Genomic DNA, 22019 nt, shown 5'->3' on the forward strand with positions numbered 1-22019 from the left:
ACTCTTTGTTGTCTTCCCATAAATACCTACAGAGCCCTGTCATGAGCACCAAAGGTACCAAATTCCTTCAGAGCTTCCAGGAGTTGCTCATAAATATTCCTCTATTTCATAAAAAATAGAATATCCTGAGCTGAAGGTGACCAAAAGAATCAGCAAGTCCAGCTCCTGGCTCTGTACAGGGCTTGTTTTCATCCCTGGAGGGGCAGAGCAGCATTTTATCCCTGATTTTTGGGGGGAGTGCATAGAGAAATTGCGTGTGGGGGTGGAGTTACACGGGGAAAGGAACGAAAGCTTGGAGAACTGGAGTGTGATGTCCCAAACCACAGGCTGGCAGCCTTGCCCACGGTTTGCTGCTCTCCTCCAGGCTTCACAAACACTTTCATAACTGTTCTAAAGGGAAGAATTTTTGCTCTGTATTCCAAGGCACTGAGGTGGGTAAATCTGCTTTATTTCCTTTCTGCTGTGTGTGCTGGGTATTTCTTTATGGGGTACCTGAGGTAATTTTAAAAACTTGCTCCCCTGCGTGAGGGGGAAGCTGAGGATGGGCTGTAAGGGTCTCTCTGTGTCCCTTTGGGGGGAGTTAAAACCTGCACCCCATAGCCACCAATTTCTGCTTGGCTGGGCTTTGCCCTCATCGGTGAAGCACAGCTACGACGTGAAATCAAATTAAATCCATTTTTAGGGGATTTCTTTCTCTCCTAAAAACGCAAAAAGGAAACCACGCAGGAGGCAGAACAAGTGTTCCAGCGAGGCTGAAATCTCAAATCTCCAGTGCAGAAAAGAGCCCAAAGCTAATGCATCCAGGGGAGTGTGTTTGTCCTCCTGAGGAGCTTTTTCCAAGAGTCTCCCTCCAATCCCTGACTGACGAATCTGATTTTTTTTTTTTCTCCATGCTGGATTTTTTTTTTTTTTTGCTGCCTCCAAACTTAACTGTTTTGCCACTGGAGAAATCCTTTTCTTTCTCTTTTAAATATCTGTATTCTTGCTGGAAATCAGCTCTACCTCACCCACATGACTGGTCTTCACTATTAATCCCAGCTGATGGCAGGGAGGGGCTCTAGTGGGAGGCAGCCATGTGGTGAACATTGAGTGTTTTCCCCCCTGCTTCTCTCCTCTCCAGACAGGCAAAATTGTTCAGTGCTGCCGTGATGTGAAGTCCTCTCAGTGCTGCCTCTGCCTTTTCTCCCCCAGAAACTCCCCGGGCCCTGAATTTGCAGCCTCGGAGATCCCCCCACCAAAATTAAAAAAAAAAAAAAAAAAAAAAAAGCTCAGCTGGCTCTGGATGGAAGATGGACCAGGGGATGAATAGCAGGAGGGAAGAAAGAGTGAAGTTGGTTATTTTCGTGGCACATGGATGCAATTACACTCAGTGCATTCCAGAGGCGTTCCTTTGAATCCTGTGCAGGTCTGCCTGCCGTCCTTGGGAGCGAGGAAGAAAAAGGGAGGAAAAGTCCCTCTCGCTGGGAGACGGAATGTCTGCATTTCCAGTCCTCTTCTTAGGTACGTTGGCTTTTTGGTGTTGCTCGTTTTTTTGTTTTTAATCCAACTTCCACGAAGCTGCTCCGTGTGCCTGAAATTCGTTCCTGGTGAGTTGGAGAAAAGGGGTTTGTAAGGAGGAAACTTTTATGGAAAACTGTAATTTCAGCGGTGTTTGAGTTCTGATCCTTTTCTGGTCGCTTTATGAGCAGGTTGACAGCCAGAGATCCCCGATTATCCAGATTAATTTTAAAAACTGGTGGTCAAACAGACTCGTTTGGGAATGTGTGGTTCTTGTTTAAAGAGGGCAGCTCTTTTCAGGGATAAACGAGAGAGGGGCTTGGACCTCTTGGGCAAACCAAGGTGAATAAAATGTCTTTGTTTCAGGCAGAGTGTCAAATTAGTGTAACTGTGCTGAATTGTTGGGCACTCGGGTGTTCAGACCTTGGAAATAAAAAAGGGGTTATTGTTTCCAATGGATGGCTAAGATTAGAAACAGATGTGTTGGAGTGCAGGAGGGAGGAGTTGGGGGAGAAAAGGATGCGAGAAGGGGGAAAGGCAAGAAAGGGCTGAAAGGAGGGAAAGAAAAGAGAGAGGCTGATTTGCTGAGGAGGAGAGGAGCAGAGAATGGAAAAAGAGGAAGGAAAGGAGAGTGAAGGGAAGCTGGAGGGCTGTGGGGAAATGAGCTGGCAGCCCTGAGGTGTCTGAGGGAGCTCCTGGAGGGGAGGAGTGAGCTGTGCCTCCCTCCTCTGCCCTGGCTGGGCAAAGCCCGGCACTTCCAGGGCTCCTGGAACCTGGAAATGTGCTGGAACCTGGGCACAGGTGTGAGAAAGGGGGCTGGGCACTGCTGGGCACTGCTGCCCTGGCAGGAGCTGAGTGCCAGCCATGCTGGACAGGCACAACAGGGTTTTTGAACAGCTCGAAAGGGTTGTGGCAGGGAAAACCCCAGTTTAAGGCTCCCAGGTGTGGGATGTGGGCTAGAGAGGGAGGTGTGGTGATCAAACACAACATCTGTGCAGCTGCTGAGGAATGGAGAAGTGCTCAGGGCATTGGATGGGGTGTGGAGGTGCTGGAGGCTCCCAGCAGTGCAGGCAGCTCTTTGTGCCATTTGTGCCTCTCTGTGCTGGGGAGAGTTTGAAGAGGACTCCAGCAGGTGAGAGAGCAGGGTCAGGAACAGCTCAGCCCTTCAGGAAGTGGTTCTGTGGAAACTGGGGACACAGAAGGGTTGGTCGCTCACCTTGCTGATGGAGACAATGGGAATTGCAGTCTTTGATCCTATTCAGCTGCTGAATATTCCAATATGTTGAAGGTTTGGAGCAGAAGGAACAAAGTGTTGCCACACAAAAAGTGGGTTTGTCTGTAATATAACAACAACTTTCCTTTGCTGCTTTTCTCTATAAAACACAAGGGGCTTTATCAGTGTATCCTCAGCATCTCCACTCTGACAGGAACACAGCAATGCCCAACAAAAGACACTTTGCCCTCACCTGCAGTCAGGTTTCTCAGCCTCTCCAAGCAATGGTGAGGGGAGAATTGTCTTCAAAACTCAGAGCAAAACCTGGAATGTTGTTTTTTTTTTTCTTCCTGGTCCTACAGTGGTCACTGAGCTGCCCCCTGAGCTTTACCTGCCTTGCCAGCACAGGACTTGGTCTTTCTCCTCCTTGTCCAGCTTCATTCACCAATATTAGAATCAAGTCCAGGGAAAAGTAAGGAAATGTTGTGGTTCCCTGTTCCTAGATCCTCCTGAACACAAGGAGGCTGGGGACTCTGATTTGCTGGCTAAAGCCTGGATTTGGTGCAGTAAAAATCTACAGAACTGCCAGTGATGTCTTGCTTTTTTTTTTTTTTTTTTTTTTTTTTTTTAATGACAAAGTGAAGACTAATGTGGAAAAAAGGTTTAGGAGAAGCCTTGAGAGGAAGGTTTGGGTTTTCATCATTAAACATCCTAATAACGTGACTAATATACACAATTCTTGTCTTTTCCACTGTTTACCTCTCTGGGGCACACGAGCAGCTGTGTGAGGAGACAGGAAACAGGGGCCAAGCTGTTTGAAGGAGACTTTATTAAAACAAGACAAGATGAAAGGCTCTGCTGAGTGTGGACAAGAGCATGGCCAGGCTCACTTGGCCAGGGGAGGCTGAGGGGGGGAAGGTGGCCCGTGTAGGTGTGACATGATTGTGACCAGCTGAGGAGTGAGAATCAGGTGTCACAAACTCCCTTGGTAACACACTGCACCCTTGAAAAGCAGAATTTTGAAGTGGTTCTTCACTTCAGAGTGGAAAAAGTTCATAATAGAATGTTGCATTTTTCACCCAATAAAGGAGGAGTCAGTGCTTTCATTGAAGTGTGTTCCTGAATTAGTTTAAATTTTATGGGGTGGGAAATCTCCTTTGCCTTTCCCCTACTCCAAGTCAATCATGAATGTTTTTAATGATCCTTCCATTCAAGGAAAAAGCTGATTTCTGTGATCAAAACAGTTCACAGGGGTGATTATTTGCATGCCTGGCTCTGTCATTGGTTTCATGTGCTTGTCCCTCAGTTGTTGGCTGGTGTGAGTGCAGTGCCCTGCAGGAACTGCTGGGTTTGGGGATCAGAGCAGGGGATGTGCCGACCCCAATCCCTCCCCGAGCCCTGCTGTGGGCAGTGACAGGGATCACCCACCACAGCGCAGTAAAATCACCTTAGCAGTGATTACTGCCCAGGAAACGCTCTGTGAGATCTGGCTGTCAATCTGGGCTGGTGCTGAGAACAAAAACCCCCTCTTTGAGCAGCTGAGCTTTGCCCTGTGAGCTCAGGGCTGCAGGAGCCTGTGCCAGAGCTGTCCCAGGGCTCTGTGCTGAGCACTCAGCTCCTCCTGTCTCACTGCACACCACAGAGCTCTGGAGCAGCTCCTTGCAGGGCTGCTGCACTGAGGAATTGCCTCTGACAGCAGCGTTTGCCCAGGTATCCACGGGCTGGTAGCTGGGAAATCCCAGATGATGCTGGAGCTGGAGCTGGGGCTGGAAAAGCCTGAGAGCACAGCAAACCTGCGGGGTGCCCCGTGCTCAGCATCTCTTGGGAAGGACAGGAATTCAACAGAGGGGTTCTGCAGGTGTACAGAAGGTTCTATAGGAATGAGAGCAGGTTTTGATATAGGAGAAAAGAATTGCTGAGCCAGTCTGACTGGGGAACGAGAAGGTAAAGAGCAAGCGAGTTGGAAAAGGTTTTTATGGCTTAGAGCAAAGGATAAATCCACCCCAAACAAAAAATGGTTTTACCAAACAAAAAGATTTTCACAGGCAAACAAGAAAGCCAATATTACAAGTAAAAAAAAAAATCTCAAAAATTTCCACTGCAGAACAAGCCCCAAAGTTTAACATGTGACTACTAACTCTGATAATTAGCTAATCACTAATATAGTAATAATAATATTAGCTTATCACATTATTAGCTAGTCACTAACATAATACAGTAATTTTAGCAGTTTAGATAAGTTATATATAAATGTAAGAAGTATTATAAATGATGTTAATTAGTAGTCATGTATTAAAATGCTCTGTAATAAAAAGTATATAATGCATTATAACCAGAACTAAATGAACTTCAGAACACACAGAGCTTGCCTAGAGCCAGCAGCTCTGGGCTCACCCTCAACAACTATAACCTCATCTATGCAATCAACAGCATTTTAAAATCCAACTAAAAATCTCTGTCAAACTCTTAGAGGCATCCTGCTCCCCAAACCCTTCTGTCCTGTGCCACAGCAAAGCAGAACCCACTGGAATATCTGATTTTTAAAGAGGTGCCCCCGCTCTCAGTGAGCACGATGGGAATTGTGGATTTAGTGAGATGCTGCTGGGAGTAGAGGAAACCAAAGGAGACAGATTTCAGGTTCCTTAAAACAAAGTTTGTGGATCTTTATTTCCCAGAAACCAATGGAGAAGTTTTCAAGTCCCTTAAAAAAAAACCTTGTGGACCTTTATTTCTCAGAAACCAAAGGTGACAGATTTTAGGTTCCTTAGAACAAAGTTTGTGAACCTTAATTCCTGCTGATTTTCCAGAAGTAAAAACCAAAGGAGACAGTTTTTAAGTTGCTTAAAACAAAGCTCATGGACCTTTATTCCTGCTGATTTCCCAGAAATAGTAGAAATCAAAGGAGATTGTTTTCAGCTTAAAACAAAGGTTATGGACCTCTATTCATGCTGATTTTCCAGATATTTTCAGAATTTCTCAGTGGTAACTAAAATATATCATATATTTGCTATTTTCCAGTTTTCTTTGGCTCCTTCTCTTACCTTTGACTGTTCCATGGTGTTGAAGGTTGGTGATACAAGGGCTTTGCCTCATTTTTTTTAATAATATTTAGCACAAACCTTGGCTCAGGAATGGTGTAAAAAAACCAACCTGCAGCTGAGAAAAACAATTTAGTGGGTGACTTTTGTGTCTTGGTTTCACCTCCCCTTTGTCACTGGTTCCTGAAGGAATGCAGGGAACTTGATGGTGTATTTAGCTTTTTAAAAGGACTCCAGCTTCATGGAATTGATAATAACTCATCTCTAATTCCAAGAGCAGGCAACAAAATATCAACTGTGTGAGATACTCAAGCTGTTAGAGGAGTGTGGATTTAATTCCAAGTCTTTATTGGAACACTGCTCTGGGAATACCTGAGGAAAGGGAATAAAGGAAAGCAGAGGATTTATTTGGCACTCCAGGGAGAATTTAAGGGAGTCAGACATAATTGAGTTGCTCTCTGGCAGAATATCAGGGTTAACACTCCAATTCTTCCAAAGCCAGGGATGGTTTGCATCAAACAATTGTTGTTGAGACACTTGATAATAAATTGTCTGTTTTTCTCTAGTGGTGCTTTGTTTTATATGAAATAGTTGGGATTTTTAACATCTAAAAACAAAACAAAAGTTTATTTTGGAGGGGTTTTTTTTAATCCTTTCTGCTTTTTCCATTTTACCATGAGGGAGAAAAGAGTAACCTGCCAGAGTGAGGAAAAGCAGCATGCCAAAATTGTGGAGAAGAATTCATTTTTATGGGAAGTGGAGCCAGAGGGAAGGCAACTTTTCTGAATTTCCCATGGAAAACAAGTGGTGTTTTGCCTCTGTACCCACCCTAGCCTTGTCTCCTCCATGTAGAATTAGTGGTTTGTTTTTTTGGAGGGGTTCTGGCCCACTTCAGAAGGATATTTTGTGTAATAGCAGCACGAGTTTCTTCCCAGAAATGTCATTGCACAACTGGCACGGAGATATCCTGGTGTTTCTCCTCAGGATCACAGCAAAGAGCCCTGTTCTCCTCCAGGCAAACACGGGCTTTTGTAGGGGATTCAGCACCTTTGCAATCTGGGATTTGTTTTCAGAAGTGGAGAGAGATGTCAACAGTCCCTCTGCCAGTCTTGCATGTATTTGAAAATCTTTTCTTTGTGACCAAAAACTGTGCAGCAGCAATGAAATGAGGTGCTGTAAGCTGCTTTCTGTGCCTTCTCCCACGGTTTTAATCAAAATACACCTCAAATTTCTAATTAAGCAATGCCCTGTGTGAGCCCAGGCTGCAGGCAGTGTTTGTGCCTCTGAAATGTGATTTCCTGTGAACATCTTGTGTGCTACAGGAGAGGCTGCTCTGGTGCAGAGGGAGCTTGGTGGTGCCTTGTTGAAAAGATGAATGGGTTTGTTTTGCTTGGGATTTTTTGCTGTTTTTTTTTTTTCCCCCCAATAGCTTTGTCTTCATCTGTTTTTAGAAATGCTTGGTTTACAGAAGCAGCCCAGCAAAAAGTCAAGGGTGAAGTCGGGTCAGGGAGGTCTGTGAATAGAGCCTCAAATGACAGGACAGTGCAGGATGCAGGGACGGCTGGGCAGGAAGCACAACAATGGAAAATGTGTGAGGAGTCAACAGGCACGAGGCTCAATCCCAATTTTTTCATCTCCTGGGCTTTTTCCTCCTCTCAGCATTGCTGGGGCAGTGACAGCCACCTCTGCCAGCCTGGGCTAAAAATGGGTTTGCTTGGCCAGAGTGCAGGGAAGGTGAAAGCAGCAGGAGCCTGGAGCTCTGCACTGGGTTATATCCCACAACAAAGCTGCTCCTTCTTCCCAAAAATATCCCAGTCCTCAAAAAGGAGGATGAGCACCATGCCAGGCTCTCCTCAGCCACACCTGGCACCTGGGTTTATTTTAATGAGCTCTGTCTGCTCTTTGCAACAAGTAGTAAAGAGGACAGAGCAGCTCCAAGGTGCTGGATGTGACAGAAGACCACAAAACCCATCCTGTCCTCGTCTGCTCCTTCCCTTTCTCCAGGAAATCATTTGGCAGCTGAAAAAGGCAAATTTTAACTCAGAATTTCCCAGCCCCACAGTGTCAGATTTGCTGTCCCACAAGGATCAATCCACATCACTGCACACTCTGAGCTTCTCTCTCCTCCTGGGGAGCAGCCACGACTTTTACTTCTTTTTTTTTTTTTTTTTTTTTGGTGGCAGAAAAATGAGGCTGAACCCTGGGTAGAAAGGTTGGAGTTGAGCTTGGTGCCTGCAGTGGAATTGCCTTTGGAGGGAAAAGGTCAGTGAGGATTGGGGTGTGTTTGTGCCATTGGCTGGCAGGAGGAGGCTGCTCTGAAATGGAGCGTGCAGGGTTAGAGGCAAGGGATGACCACGGCTGGGCTGGGGCTGCCCCAGCTCTGCTGCTGCTGCTGCTGGCAAGGGTCACTCTGAGAGAAAGTTTTTATTCACTCCAGCAGGGCCAAATTGCACAGAGGACATTTAAAGAGGAGGAAACTCAGACACGGGTGGGTGCTGGAACACTAAAGCTCAGCAGCTCTGACTTAAAGCCATTTTCATCCTGATACATCCCCAAAGGTGGGCACGGCAGTGATGTGCAGATCATTAACAAACAGCTGAATCCAGGCTGAAATCCTTCACCTGCCACCTGGAGAGACTTATTTTGATTTTCCAGTAAGATATTTTATCACCTATTAATGGCTTTTTGGTACCACTGTGCTGAGAAACTGCACTCGTGGTGTGAAGTGCTGCTGTGCTCTCAGAGAAACCTCAGGAAAGGAAATCCTGGGTCTCTGAATTACCTCGTGCTGCAGATGAAAAGAAAGAAAATTAGTTTTTCTGTCTAGTAAATACATGGAATGTATTGTGGTTGTGAGGTCTTTTGAACAGATTCTTTCCCTAAGTGCCTGGATGGGTTGTTAGGATGCTTTTGCAGAAATGTAAAAAAAAAAAATTTTAAAAAATGCTCCATTCCATTCCCTTTGTGCTTCAACAAAATATTGGAATTAAGTGGTTTTCCAGTATTTGGAATATTTGAGATGGGTGCTGGATGAGTGTCACAGCTCAGATGACTCAGGCTGTTTTTTTTCGTTAAAAACTTGATAGAAATTCAAAGGTCACAGGAATGTTTAATACAGACAAGGACCTTTATTGGCCAGGTATGGCCAGAAATCACGGGGTGTCTTTGTGTGTGATTTGTGCTTTCATCTAACACAGCAAGCCTGGAATATTGAACTGAAACAGAGCCAGGCACTTCCTTTTTTTTTTTATATATTAAAAAAAAGAAATTGCAGGGTTTTCAACCTTGAAGGCAAATCACTTTATGACTTCATTGTTTAAATTTAGGTTTTGTTTTGCGGGGGGATCGTTAGACTTGAAGCAAAAGCCTTGTAGCCCAGGGACTGTCACTTCTGATTACTTCCAGTGACACTTCCAATTATTTCCAATCACAATTCCAGGGACAAGAGGGAAAAAAAAAAAAAGGAGCCACGTTCTCCAACATCAGGGCTTTTTTTTTTTTTTTTTCTTTCTCCTTTTTATTTTCCCTTTCCCCTTTTCCTGAACAAAGCAGCGTTTCTCAGAGCTGTGCAGGGAGAGGTGCAGAGCCGGATTTGGAGCTGTGCTGTGGTGGGGTAATTCCAGAGTGACTCTGCTGGAGTGAGGCTGCAGGCCGGTGTCTGGGAATCCTGCTGGATCCTGCCTTGTTGAGCAATATTAAGGAAATTGTTTCATTCTCCCCAGGCACTGGCTGGCACTAGCACTCGTTTCAGAGCAGCAGCATCAGGCTGCTAAACCTCCCTGCCCCTCCTAAGACATGAATGTGCACAGGAGCTGCTCATGGAGAGCCAGCAGCTCGAACTGGGACACAAAAAATCTGCTGGGAGAGGTTGGGTGGCTCCCAGGGACACCAAAATCCAGGATTTGGTGCAGTGAGTTTGGCCTGGGGACACAAAAAATCTGCTGGGGGAGCTTGAGTGACTCCAGGGACACCAAAACACGGGATTTGATGCAGTGAGTTTGGCCTAGGGATACAAAAAAATCTGCTGGGATATCTTGAGGAACACAAAAATCTCCTGGGGGAGCTCAAGTGAATTCAAAGACATCAAAACACAGGATTTGATGCAGTGAGTTTGGCTCAGGAGCACAAAAATTCTGCTGGGAGAGATTGGGTGGCTCCCAAGGACGCCAAACCCAGAATTTGGTGCACAGAATTTTGCCTGGAGACACAAAAAATCTGCTGGGGGAGCTCAAGTGGCTCCCAGGGACACCAAAACACGGGAATTGGTGCACAGAGTTTGGCCCAGGGACTCAAGAATCTCATGGAGGAGCTTGAGAGGCTCCCAGGGACACCAAACCAAGGATTTGGTGCACAGAGTTTGGCCCAGGAACACAAAAAAAATCTGTTGGAGGAACTTGGGTGACTCCAGGGATGGTGCAGTGATTTTAGCCCAGGGAAACAAAAAATCTCCTGGGGGAGCTCAAATGACTTTCAGAGACACCAAACTCAGGATTTGATGCAGTGAGTTTGGCTCAGGAACACAAAAAATCTGCTGGAGGAGCTTGGGTGGCTCCAGGGACACCAACCCAGGATCTGGTGCAGTGATTTTAGCCCAGGGAAACAAGAATCTCCTGGGGGAGCTCAAATGACCTCCAGGGACACCAAAGCCAGGATTTTGTGCATGGAATTTGGCCCAGATGAGCCCAGGCTGCTGCACCCTTCAAAAAACAAAGCAGGAGCGCTGCCTGATTTCCAGACATCTCTGGTAGCCTCACTTGGAACTCCTCGAGCATGAAACCAGCCTTGAAATGGTGTCAGAGCTTTCAGTGACACTCAGGGAAGCCTCTCACCCCCTCAGTGATGCTGCACTGGGCTCTGCTCAGGGGAGTTGGCAGCTCTTTGCTTCATTTGCTTCAGTGGTGCAAGAGCTGGGCTCTGCAAAAAGGGGATTTTATGTACTAATGTATATTTACAATTTGGATACTGTGTTAGTGTTTATTTATTAATTGTATCTTGTGTTATTGTTTATTTGCTGTTTGTACATCATGCAGCAAACCTGGTGTGGTGTTTAGAGCCAGATTTGAGGAAACTGAGTTAATTCAGGATGCTGGACCTGAGCATTTCCAAAACAGCAGCAAATGAAATTTAGCTTTATGTGGTGACTGACAAGCTGTTACTTTTAAAGCAGAAATTATATTTATCAGTGACCTCAGTGCTGTTCTGATGATTGTTTCTCACTGCCTCCACCCCTGGTGCTGTTTGAGTGTGGCTTTTCTCGTGTTTACTCAGGTCTGCAGGTGTTGGATGTCACTGGGAGCCACCTGTGCCAGCTCCATCCCTTCCTGCAAGGAAAACCAGCGTGTCCTTGCAGGATGGATGCTGCTGTGACACTCGGATTATTTGTCACTTGAGCACAGAGCAGACCACAGATCTTTCGTCTGTGAAGTTCAGGAGCTCAGTTCCACCTGAGCAATTTGACATCGTGCTTGTGTGGAGACCTTCAAAGGATTCCTGCTCATCAGCTCTGATGCTTTTGTGGCATTTTCTGTTTGGCTGCCCGGCTGAGGTCGGTTCCAGCACAGGGCTGAGTTGTCCCCGAGGTGGCATTTGGGGACAGCTTGGTGCTGCTCCCCCAGGAGCCCCAGCATCCCACAGAAGGAGCTGTTTGAATCCATCCCATGCCATGGAGATGTTCCCACACTGCAGCTTTGTCTGTGGTCTCTGCTCTGGGCAAAACCTCTCCTGCTTTCCATTGTTTCAAGCTCTTGCTTGGAGACAAAGGCAATTTCAGCCAGACAAAGCAGAGCTTTTGTGTTGACAAATGCCATGATTATATATCTTTGTTTTTTCTATTCAAAAGGGGATTTGAAGCAGTGATGAGTGTCTTCTGGTCAAAGAAGCATTCAGGATGTTGAGGTTCCAGCCTGGATTTTGCCAGTGATTCAACATTTAATGATTCAGGCTTCGTTTTTAAGTGCCTGCTCGTTTTGAGTGTCTCCATTTCCGATGTTATAAAGAATTAACACTCTGGAATTTGTGACTGTGGGGACACCCCAGCTGGGTCACACCAAAGGAAGTGTCCCTTAATCATCCCAAGTTTTGGGGGCGCACTGGAAAACTGAAAAAGCTGGGATTGACAGCTTTGTGCTGCTTCTGCAGAGGGAGAGCACTCAGCCCGAGCCAGCCCTTCCCTCCTGAGCTGCAGAGTGCTCTGAAATCGCTGCAGAAATGGGGCTGGACAGCCCAGCCAGGCTCTTCCACCTGGCAGCCGCTGGTTTAATGGGGGAAGAGGCTTCCCGTGCTGTGCCAAATGCATCCCGGCTTTTCTGGCTTTGTCAGCTCCTTCCTCTTAGCCCCAGGCTAGCCCTGGAGTCAACAAAAATCACAATTCTGCAGCTGTCACTTCATTCAGGCCCTGTGTGACCTGCTAGGAGGGAGGCTGGAAACTCCTGGGCTGCTCTGCTCTGCAGATAACGATGTGAATTACACAAGGCTCCTTCCTCTAATGACTTGAGCTCGCTTTTTTTTTTTTTTTTCCTATTGAGCAGCGCCCTGGGCGTGCTGCTCCCATTGTGGGGCAGCAAGGAATGCATTCCCATTAGGAAAAGGCTCCAAATGAGGTGGAGGCTGCGGGGTTGTCACAGGCATCCTCCCCTCTCCATACCCTCCACAGGAGAAGCCAAAAACCAGAATGTGAATGGAGGAAATTTGGCTTTTTTTGCAACAGCCAGAAGAATTTTGGGTGATATTTTTGTGAATACATGGATATTTTTCTGGATACATTGATATTTTTCTGGATTTTAAGTGCTCCGAGGCAGGGATTGTTTCTTTGTCTCTTTGCACTGTTCCTTAAAACCCCACAGCCTCCTTTCCTTGCATGGAAATCCTGAATTTTAACCAGGCTTAAACCTGGTTTTGTCTGCTGTCCAAACAAGCCAGGTTAGCATCTCCCTGTGTCATTCCAGAGCAGAAATTCCTGCAGAAAAGCTGGGAACTGAAGGTATCTAGCTTAAATGAATTCTTTACTTTCTCCCCTTCCTCCTGACAGCAGGGGGATAAAACAAAGCTGATAACAAAAGCTGATTATTCATGCATGTAGAATGATTTTAACTAGCCAGTTAGGCAATATTGACATTTTCCTGCCTTGTTAGTGTTTTTTTGAGCACTGCTGGAGACTGCTCTTTGTTCACCAAAGCTCTGATAAAGCACAACCTGCTCAGTTTTTGGGGTTATAATGATGGTGCAGGACATGTTCTATCCCACCTCGGTGAATATTAAAATGAATTATTTGCTATGAGTGATTTCCTACTATGCTTTCATACTCTTTCCTACCATCACCTAATGGTGGCTGTGCTGGGCAGAAGGATGCCCCTTATTTTGACCAATAAAAATTTGCCTTCCCCGAGGAGAATGCAAATCCTTTTTATCACTTTGCAATGGCACATGACATCTGCAGGAACCTTTCCCCTTCCAGTTCCCTCCTGCCTGCCTTCCCCACTCCCAGAGCAGGCTCAGAGCCTCTCCCCCACCCTCTGATGCAAACCCATGTGTGCAGCATCCCTTTGCTGCTGGCTGGAGCTTTTCCTTCCAGTTCCTGGCCTCGGGGTTGTCCTCTCAATATTTCCTTTTCTGCAGCTTGGAAAACCCAGCCTGCCCAGAAAAAAAAAAACAGCAGCTCCAATAGCTCCTGGCAGCTTTGGTGCTGATGAGACAGGCTGGGAGTGTGCTGGAGCTCTTTTAACTCTGTGTGCTCATCTTCTCTTGGGGTTTGGGGCTTTTAGAGGCCTCTGGTGGGGTCTGGGATTCTGTAATTCTTGCAGTGTCTCTGTCATTTCTCCACACTGAAAGCTCCTGGTTTAGCAAGTCGAGCTCAGGAACAACTTCAACCCATGAAAGGCAAATTAATTTCCAGTTTCTGCAAGGAGGGAGCAGATTCAGGCAGGAATTAGCACTGCTCTTCCACCCTTGCTGCTGATTTAAACGCTGCTTCATTTTTTATGACCATCTTGTAAAAGCAGAATGGAGGCGGGGGGGGAAACTCCAAAGACTAAAAAGCAAATAAATTCTGCTTTTCTAAAATATCTGTGTGGAGACTGGAACAGAGCTCACTCAAGACTGTCTCTTAGAAAATATTCTACTTTTACCTGGAAGTAGGATGAGCCTGGCAGTGAGAGTTAATTGTCCTGGATTTAGGAGGTTTGTGATGCTCTTGCCTTTGAGGATACCCAGTTCTTTTCTCCCCTTGCTGATTTAATGTCCCAGCTTTGTTGTAACTTCTGCTGTGACGCTGCCAGCTTTAGTTCATGGAGGGGACACGGTGTGTGGTCTCCTTGTTACCAAAACTGATAATCTTATCAGCAAGTGAGGGAGAGGCTGTCAGGGCTCTGGGTTTAGCTGGCTCTGGGCTCTGGGAGGAAAGGGCAGGAGGAGCTCTGGATTCCTGCTCTGGAGGAAACAGCCCTGCTCATGGTTTGGAATCATTCTGGGGTTTTATTTTTCTGTGTCAGCACTGTCAGAGCCTATAATCCTCAAGCAAAAGAGGCCATCCTACCCTAGCAAGAGAAGGACTTCGAGTGAGGAATCCCCTTCAGCAAGGATGTGACAAGCAGACTGACAATGTAGAAGAAAGGGGAAAAAAATATCCTGAGCCAATATGCATAAAATTAGGGCCTGATTATGAGGCAGAATTAAAAATAAACCGGGAAGAATTCCCCTGGTGGAGGGAGCTGGTGGAGCAGCAGGATGGGCAGCCCCTGGTGCCAGCCTGGCATTCTAACAGCACTCAGTGAGCAGGTGAGGATGGTGAGAGTGCCTGAAGAGCCTGCATGGAGCAGATAAATGTTATTCCTGCAGCCTCTCGGAGCAGCAGGCACTGCTCATCTCCTCCTGTCCTCCCTGAGCCAGGAGCTGTGCATAATAGATGGACACCCCGGGGACATGGCAGGGAAAATGTCCTGGGAGGGATGGAACACCCTGGAGCATCAGGATCTGTGCTCAGATTCTCCTGGTGGGCAGAGGAGCTCTGACCAGGATCTGGGGTTCAGGTAAAAAACTGAGCAGAACATTTCCCTCAAGCTTCAGGTGGAGGTAGAAACTTCCTGCAGGAACAGTGGTGCCTAAAGCATGGAAAATGGCATTTAAAATGTGCTGTCTTTGTAGCAAAAAACTCAGAATTCTTTATAAGGAGATGAGATGGGAAGACAGAAATCTGTGTTTTTTCTTCCAGTTCCAGTGGTGACTCTGTCATCTGCTGGAATGAAAATTTTCACTGTTAGAATTCAATTCTGTTGTCGATAAACTCATCTCACTTCCAGTCCCAAGAGGAGCATTTAACAAATCCCTTTGGAGCCACGGCTTCCCCAGCTGTAAAAAAAAAACAACAAAAAAAAAACCAAACAAACAAAAGGAAATGTCTCATTATATAATGGAATTTATGGTCTTGAGACAAAATGGGGAGTATTGGTAAATAATTTGATTATGGTTTTTATCAGGCTGCCCTTTCCAAAGAGCTTATAGCTGCTGTCTGCTTGCATTTGTATTTCGTGTCACTGGGATGGAGCTGTGCCCTGGCAGAGGCAGCTCTTTCAGCATTTAGGGAAGAAGGGTTTGAAATCTTAAGGAGCCACACAAGCCCTTGCCTGAATTCTTTATAAATTTTGTAGGAAATACACTCAACCATACTTCCTAAAAGAGGAAATGCTTGAGTCCTGTCTCCTGTGTTTAGAATAAACAGAGTCCAGATAATTTAATCTAAAAGGAAAACGCTCTTTTGAGGATAAACAGCCTGAATAAAACATTTCTGAGCATTTCATGGCCACATCCCCTCCCTTGCACATCCCCCAGAGTGGTTTGGATGCTGCAGGAGCAGCTCTGAGCAGGGGAATTGGACTCACCACGACCCAACCCCTGCTCAGGACACCCTGTCCTGCCTGTCCCAGCCGTGCTGGTGCCTACAACCACCCAAAAACCCCCCTGGACCAATCAGGAGCCTGCAGTTGGGCACATCTCATGTGGTTTGCTGTGTATAAATGTCAAATATTGCCTGGCAGACACTTTGGGGTTGTTTCTGGATGTTAACAAGAACCAGATGGAGACTGGGGCAGTCTGGGCTGCTCTAATCTGCAGTGTGGAGCTATTTGATTGTTTTAATTTTATTTTTAATTTTTTTTTTTATCCCTTCTCTACTAAGCAAAACCAACAAACAATTTCCAGTGTGATGAAGCTGTTGCTGCTTTCTGCTGAGCTGGCTGGGCTGGAGGAGCACAGGAGGGTAAATCCAGGCTGGATCCAGGGAAATGAGGGATTCCTGCCACCCCAAATCCAGCAAGAGGAGCAGGCAGGGATGGAAATTGTCAGTGCAGGAGTCACACATTGGAGCTGGGTGCCTGCATGTGGTGAGGATGTGCTGCAGAAAAACAGACACAGTCAGGGCTGGGTACCTGTGCTTTTCATTTGGGATGTCCACTTGGAATGGCAGCTGGTTTCCAGTTATTTAAAATATTCACTTTGCCTATTAACTCATTTCCAGTTATTAAAAATATTTACTTAAGCTGTTAGCTTGTTTCTAGTTATTTAAAATATTCACTTTTTCTATTAACTAACTAGTTATTAAAAATATTCCTTAGTTTGCTATCTTACTTCTAGTTACTTAAGATACTCACTTGAGCTGTTAGCTTGTTTCCAGTTATTTTAAATGTTCTTCAGCATTTTATCTTGTTTCCAGTTATTTTAAATGTTCCTTAGCATTTTTATCTTGTTTCCAGTTATTTAAACTATATCACTTTAGCTGTTAGCTTCTTTCCAGTTATTTAAGATACTCACTTTGCCTTTTAGCTAGTTTTCAGTTATTAAAAATATTCCTGAGCTTATTATTTCTAGTTACTTAAGCTACTCAGCCTGATAGCTTGTTTCCATTTATTTTAAATATTACTCAGCATTTTTATCTTGTTTCCAGTTATTTAAACTATATCACTTTGGCTGTTGGCTTGTTTACAGTTCTTTAAGATACTCACTTAGCCTGTTAGCTTGTTTCCAGTTATTTAAAATATTCACTTAGCTGTTAGTTTGTTTCCAGTTATTTAAAATATATCACTTAGGCTGGTATTTAAGACACTTCACCTGTTATTTTGTTTCCAGTTATTAACAGGAGCAGGTTTGAGGGAAAAGACACAGCAAGAGGGTGACAAATTAGAATTAATTCAGTGGTGGTTTCACTCTGAAATAATCTAGTATCAGGTGGAGGTGGAAAAAAAAATCCAAACCCCATAAGTGGAATCACATAGTAACATGGGGAATTTATTGCTGATTTTTAGGCAGGTGAGGAGAAGCATGTATTGATATTCTGGAAGAAATAAATCTAATTTCACTCACCATTGAACCTTCTAAATAGGCTCAATAGACAGAAATATATTTCTGATCAGAAGTCGAGCACTTTGAATCTGTTTTCCAGCATTTGAATGTTCCATTCCTTGGTATAATTTCCTTAATTCCAGAGGAAAATGGGTCCAGTTCTGCCTTTGCCAATGCTTAACATCAAATCTTGTGCCCAATGCCACCAACGAGGGCAATTTTGGGAACAGCCCCTGCCCTGTAGGATTGGGAATCTCCAGAAAGGAAAGGTGAGAATTGGAAAAGATTTAAAATCAGTTTTAAAAACTGCAAAATCAAGGTTTGCTCCTGCTCTTCTTGGTTTGTGGGAAAGGAAAATGTTCCAGGTTGTGCTGATATTGTTGTGTTTAACTCCAAGTCTGGCTTCTGAAGGATTTTAAGGACTGAGTGCTCAGAATAAAAGCTGGGATCTGTTCAGCCCCTGCACAGCCCTGATGGGATGGGCCCAGCTTGCCATGGGGAAAAGGGAACCAAACTGGGGAGGAAACTCGAGCTGACTGAGATTTTTCATGTTTCATGGCCAACATCTGAGTGCAAATAAAAACTACAGACACTGGCTGAGTTTAGAGATCTGACCTGCTGGATTTGAGTGGATCTGATGCTGGCTTTGATAAAGAGAAGAGGTTTTCTCAAAGTGATGGAGGAATTGAAACAAAAAAAAAAAAATCTGAGGAAACTTTTGAGGGGTTTGAGCTTTGGCTTTGGGTGAGTTTTGTGGAGCCTGGGCTGCCCTCCCACATCTCCCTGCAGCCTCCCAGCCACGCTCTCCGTCTCTGGCTGGTTCAGCACACAAGAAATGTGTAAATAATCAGAACGCGGGGCTTTGTTTAGGGGCTGGTGCCTGGAGAGCCTTTGCTTAGTCTGGGTCAGGGTGAGGTCCCTGCAGCACACCCCAGGCTCGGGGAGGCTGGAGGTGACTCCAGGCTGTGTTTGCTGGCACACACACACAATCCTGTCAGGTCGTGCTGTCTGGAACCTCCTGCTTTACCTGTTCACATCTTAGAGTAAATTTTCCTTGATAAGTGTCCAGCTGAACACAGGGCTGTGTTACACTCGGCCCAGATGGAGAGTGCTGGGATAATCCTCCCTCTTTTCAGGGAATCTAAACTCATCGAGTCACGGAAATTCCAGCCTCGGTTCTTAATGAGCCCTGGATCTTAACAGCATGTGACAGCAGAGGCTGGTTCGTGCTCAGCCTCCCCGGGATCAGCCCCTGCTGCCTGTGCAGAGCCCTCTGAGAGCTCTCCAGGACAGCAACATCAGGGATTTCACCTCTGAGAGCTCTCCAGGACAGCAACATCAGGGATTTCAGCTCTGAGAGCTCTCCAGGACAGCATCATCAGGGATTTCAGCTCTGCTCGCTGAAGTTTGGCAAATTCAGGATAGAAACTGAATTTCAAGCGTGGCTGTTTCACGGGAAAAGATGCTGCTGGAACTGCAGGCTGCCAAGCTGCAAACTTGGTGATGTTGTGTGGTCTCTGCTGCACTAAAAACTGCTGAGACTCCATCAGAATCACCTGTTCTGTTTTGGCAGCTCTATTGCTAAATGGAGCATTTCATTTTTGCAGTTTTGATTATTGGTTGAGACTTCAATTGGTGGAACTGTGCACTTAGAAGGCCCCATTGAGCCGTTATGGGCTTAAAATCCCTGTTCTGAGATAAAACTCCTTCATGCATACTATTAAATGCAAATATAGGTACAGAAATTTATTTTAATGACTGCACCGAGTCAGTTCTTGGACTGTAAAAAAGGCCATGCAGGTGTCTGACTCACTTTCCTGTTTGACTTTAGTTTGTCTGTTCAAATATCTTTTGTGACCCATCTCAGTTTCATATTAGAGGCCTGACTTCTCCTCACTCTTATAATTAGTTCTAAAGATATCCACAAGGCAGCTTTTGTTCTCGTGAGAAACCCCAGGGAGTCTGAGGCTTTGTCAACCTCACCAGCTATTTAAAATAACATTTAGCAAGCAGAAGTTCAGAAAAAAAAAAAAACAAAACCATAAAGCCAGAGGAACTGGAATGCAAGCCCAGGCTGCTAAATGGGTGGCATTTAAACGGGTTTGAAATTCTGAAGAGTTGAACTGCAAAAAAAACCCTTCAGCTGTTTGTTTTTCCCCCCCAGCCACTTGATAACTTAAAGATTTCAAGTCTCAAATGCTCTCTAATGAGTTTCTTCATCAGTCTTAACTTGCCTGGTGTCTCTTTTTCACACAATTTTTTACATGGCACAATCACAACTTTGTTATTCTTTATGCAGCACCTAAATAAAATATATCCTTGGCTAATGAAAATAATATCAAGCCACATCTCCAGCTGGCATCTGGAATTTGCCAAATTTATAGGCAGAAAAAAAAGAGCAGAAGAGAATTTTCACTAAGTAGTAATTTGGCCTTAAATGTGAAAGCTGGAGATGCTCTATTTCCCAATGCCTTTGGAATAGATTCCCCACATCCTTCCAAAGGCAGGGAGGCTCCTGCTTGTTTGTAACATTTATCCTGAATTGTTTATTTATTTGGTCTTAAAAGTTCTTTGGGGGAATCTCTTATCAGCTCGGGAATGTGGCTGCGGTAGTAAATAGGAAGCTGTGACATTAAAAGTAATTGACATTAAAATGTTGTGACATTAAAATTAATCATGTTTGATGGATGTTAGAGACTGAATCCACAAGGCTCCCGGGTTCATGTTCCAGCAAGCTTTGACATTCATTCTCCCCCTCAGTTCCTGCAGCATTTATGTAACTGCTTCCCCCTCCACTGGTCCCAAAACTCCTGGAGGGACACGTGGCTGGGTGGGGAAGGAGAAGGGGTTTCCTTGGAATTCTCCACTTGGGAATGTGAGGTAGAAGAGCTTTTTCATTCCCCACCCAGTGAATGTGTGTCAGATATTCGGGATTGGCACAGAAATGGCCACGTTGGGGTCTTAATCATCACCACGAGATGAGCACAGAAGGGATCATTCTGGGCTCTTAAAAAGGATCATTTTGGGCTCTTAATCAGCGCCACGAGATGAAGATTAAAGGGATCACTTTGGGTTCTATGATATGAAAATTAAAAGGATCATTTTGGGTTCTTAATCAGCACCACGAGATGAAGATTAAAAGGATCACTTTGGGTTCTATGATATGAAAATTAAAAGGATCACTTTGGGTTCTTAATCAGCACCACGAGATGAGGATAGAAGGGCTCATTGTGCTCCCTCCACCCATGGGATTTTGGAGCAGAGTTGATGGAATCGGTGTGGAGCCTTTGTTCCCTGTGCTGTGACAATTCCAGGCAGAAAAAAACATCACAAAACCCCCCCTAAACCCAAACAAAAACCCCCTTGGCCCTTGCAGAGTAAATAGTGCCTTTTTTAGTTGCCATTTTTAGTAATAATGAGGAAATATTTTATTCCTGTAACAGCAGTGCCAGGTTCAGGAAGAAACATTCCCAGCTGCCAGCTCAGCTCCCGTGGCACCAGCAGGGAGTGAAAAGAAATTGAGAGTTTTTCTTCATAGCCTGGAGTTCCTCAGAGCTGCAGGGGTACCTGGCACCTGGAATTTACAGCCAGGAATCTGGGCAGTGCCAGGAATTGTCATTAATGCCACATTTCTGGGGACAAGGACTGCGTGAAAACTCCTGCAGAGTGGGAAAAGCTCACCTGGAGCTGCTCCCTGCAGGCAGGGAGAGAGGCAGAGATTCAGCATTTTGTGCTTCCAGGACATTTTCCAAACTGCCTTTTTTAGCCATGTGGAGCTGGAGGGGCCTCAGAAGAAGGAAGGGATGTTTTGGGCAGGAAGCCAGGTACCTCCTCACAGCCTGAGCTCGGGGCTGGCTTCACTCACTCTCCTAGCTGCAAACCAGAAGTAATGAGCTGATTTTGGGGTTTTTTCCCTTCCCACTGTGCCAATCCCTGCAAGTCAGCACAGTGAGGGTACAGCTTTTTTTTTTTTTTTTTCTCCATGGGTACCTTGCATGAAGCTCCATAAAATTTGTATTTTTTTTAAGCAAAAAGACCATGCCATAAATTAATCTGGAGTTAAAGCTTGGCCTCGTGGTTAGGGGACTGAAATCTGCCTCCTGCAAGCAGCCAGGGGAGAGGTTCCCTTTGCATGGACCTTGTGGATTGTAAATTTATCCCAAAATCTGCCACTGATTCCTCCCGACCTTGGTCAGTCTTGTTGCATCCTGAGTTATCCACTGTGCTTTCAATATTCGGTTTTTCCCCTTAGAAACTGAAAACAGGGAAAGTTTGGAGCTTCAGTGAACACAGAGGTTTTAGAGGTGATTTTTATCCTTTTTTATTGTCCACTGTGCACAGGTGGCATCGTGGGATGTTTTTGCTTAGGCAAGAAGGAAAAGTGAAAATAAGGAGGTTTAAAGCAGTAAATAATGGCACTACTGAACACAATATTTCCTTTTCTGGGCAATTTTCTACTTCTCTTTGGTGTTACCCACATCCCTGAGAGAGGCTTAGAATTGGAAGGAACCCATGAGGATCATCAATTCCAACTCCTGGCCCTGCACAGGACACCCCCTGAGAGATTATCCCCAGTTCCTGGATTTGGGAACCAAAAACCAATTAGAGATGAGTTTTTTGGGGGCTGTTTTGCAGAGGTGCTGGAGATTTCCAGCTGGGGATGCCCTGAGTGAAGGGGGTGAGGGCGAACAGCAGAGCCCAGAGTGTTTTTGTCTGGGATTTTACCCTGAAAATGTCTTTTTAAAGCAAGGGGGAGAAGCTGTGTCAGCTCTTACAGAAAATGGGTTTTCCTAGAGAATTCAAGCCAGCAAAAAAACCCCATGAGTGCAGCAGAGAGCAGCCAAATATTTTGGTGGCTTCTCGTGGCGATTCTGGCTCCAGAACGTTGGGAATTTTTGAAGCCAAAATGAGCCCATTGGAACAGCAAATAGCAATAATGCACA

General features: G+C 45.3%; 1 protein-coding gene across 2 annotated transcripts in view; it reads left to right on the forward strand.

Annotated features, from left to right (window-relative positions):
- The first annotated feature begins 277 nt into the window (after nucleotides 1-277).
- Nucleotides 278-22019, forward strand: part of CLMP (CXADR like cell adhesion molecule) — a 45985-nt gene continuing 24243 nt past the window's right edge. The window contains exons 1-2 of one of the 2 annotated variants that reach the window (XM_088177748.1): nucleotides 278-431; nucleotides 1121-1500. In XM_088177748.1, coding sequence (XP_088033874.1) covers nucleotides 1473-1500 — 28 coding nt within the window. In that variant the 5' untranslated portion in view covers nucleotides 278-431; nucleotides 1121-1472. Of the gene's footprint in view, nucleotides 432-1033; nucleotides 1501-22019 lie in introns of those variants that run through there. The other variant, XM_014883591.2, reaches the window with a different exon arrangement.

This window comes from Sturnus vulgaris, chromosome 23 (genome assembly GCF_052056855.1).
Source record: "Sturnus vulgaris isolate bStuVul1 chromosome 23, bStuVul1.hap1, whole genome shotgun sequence".
Lineage (NCBI taxonomy): Eukaryota > Metazoa > Chordata > Aves > Passeriformes > Sturnidae > Sturnus > Sturnus vulgaris.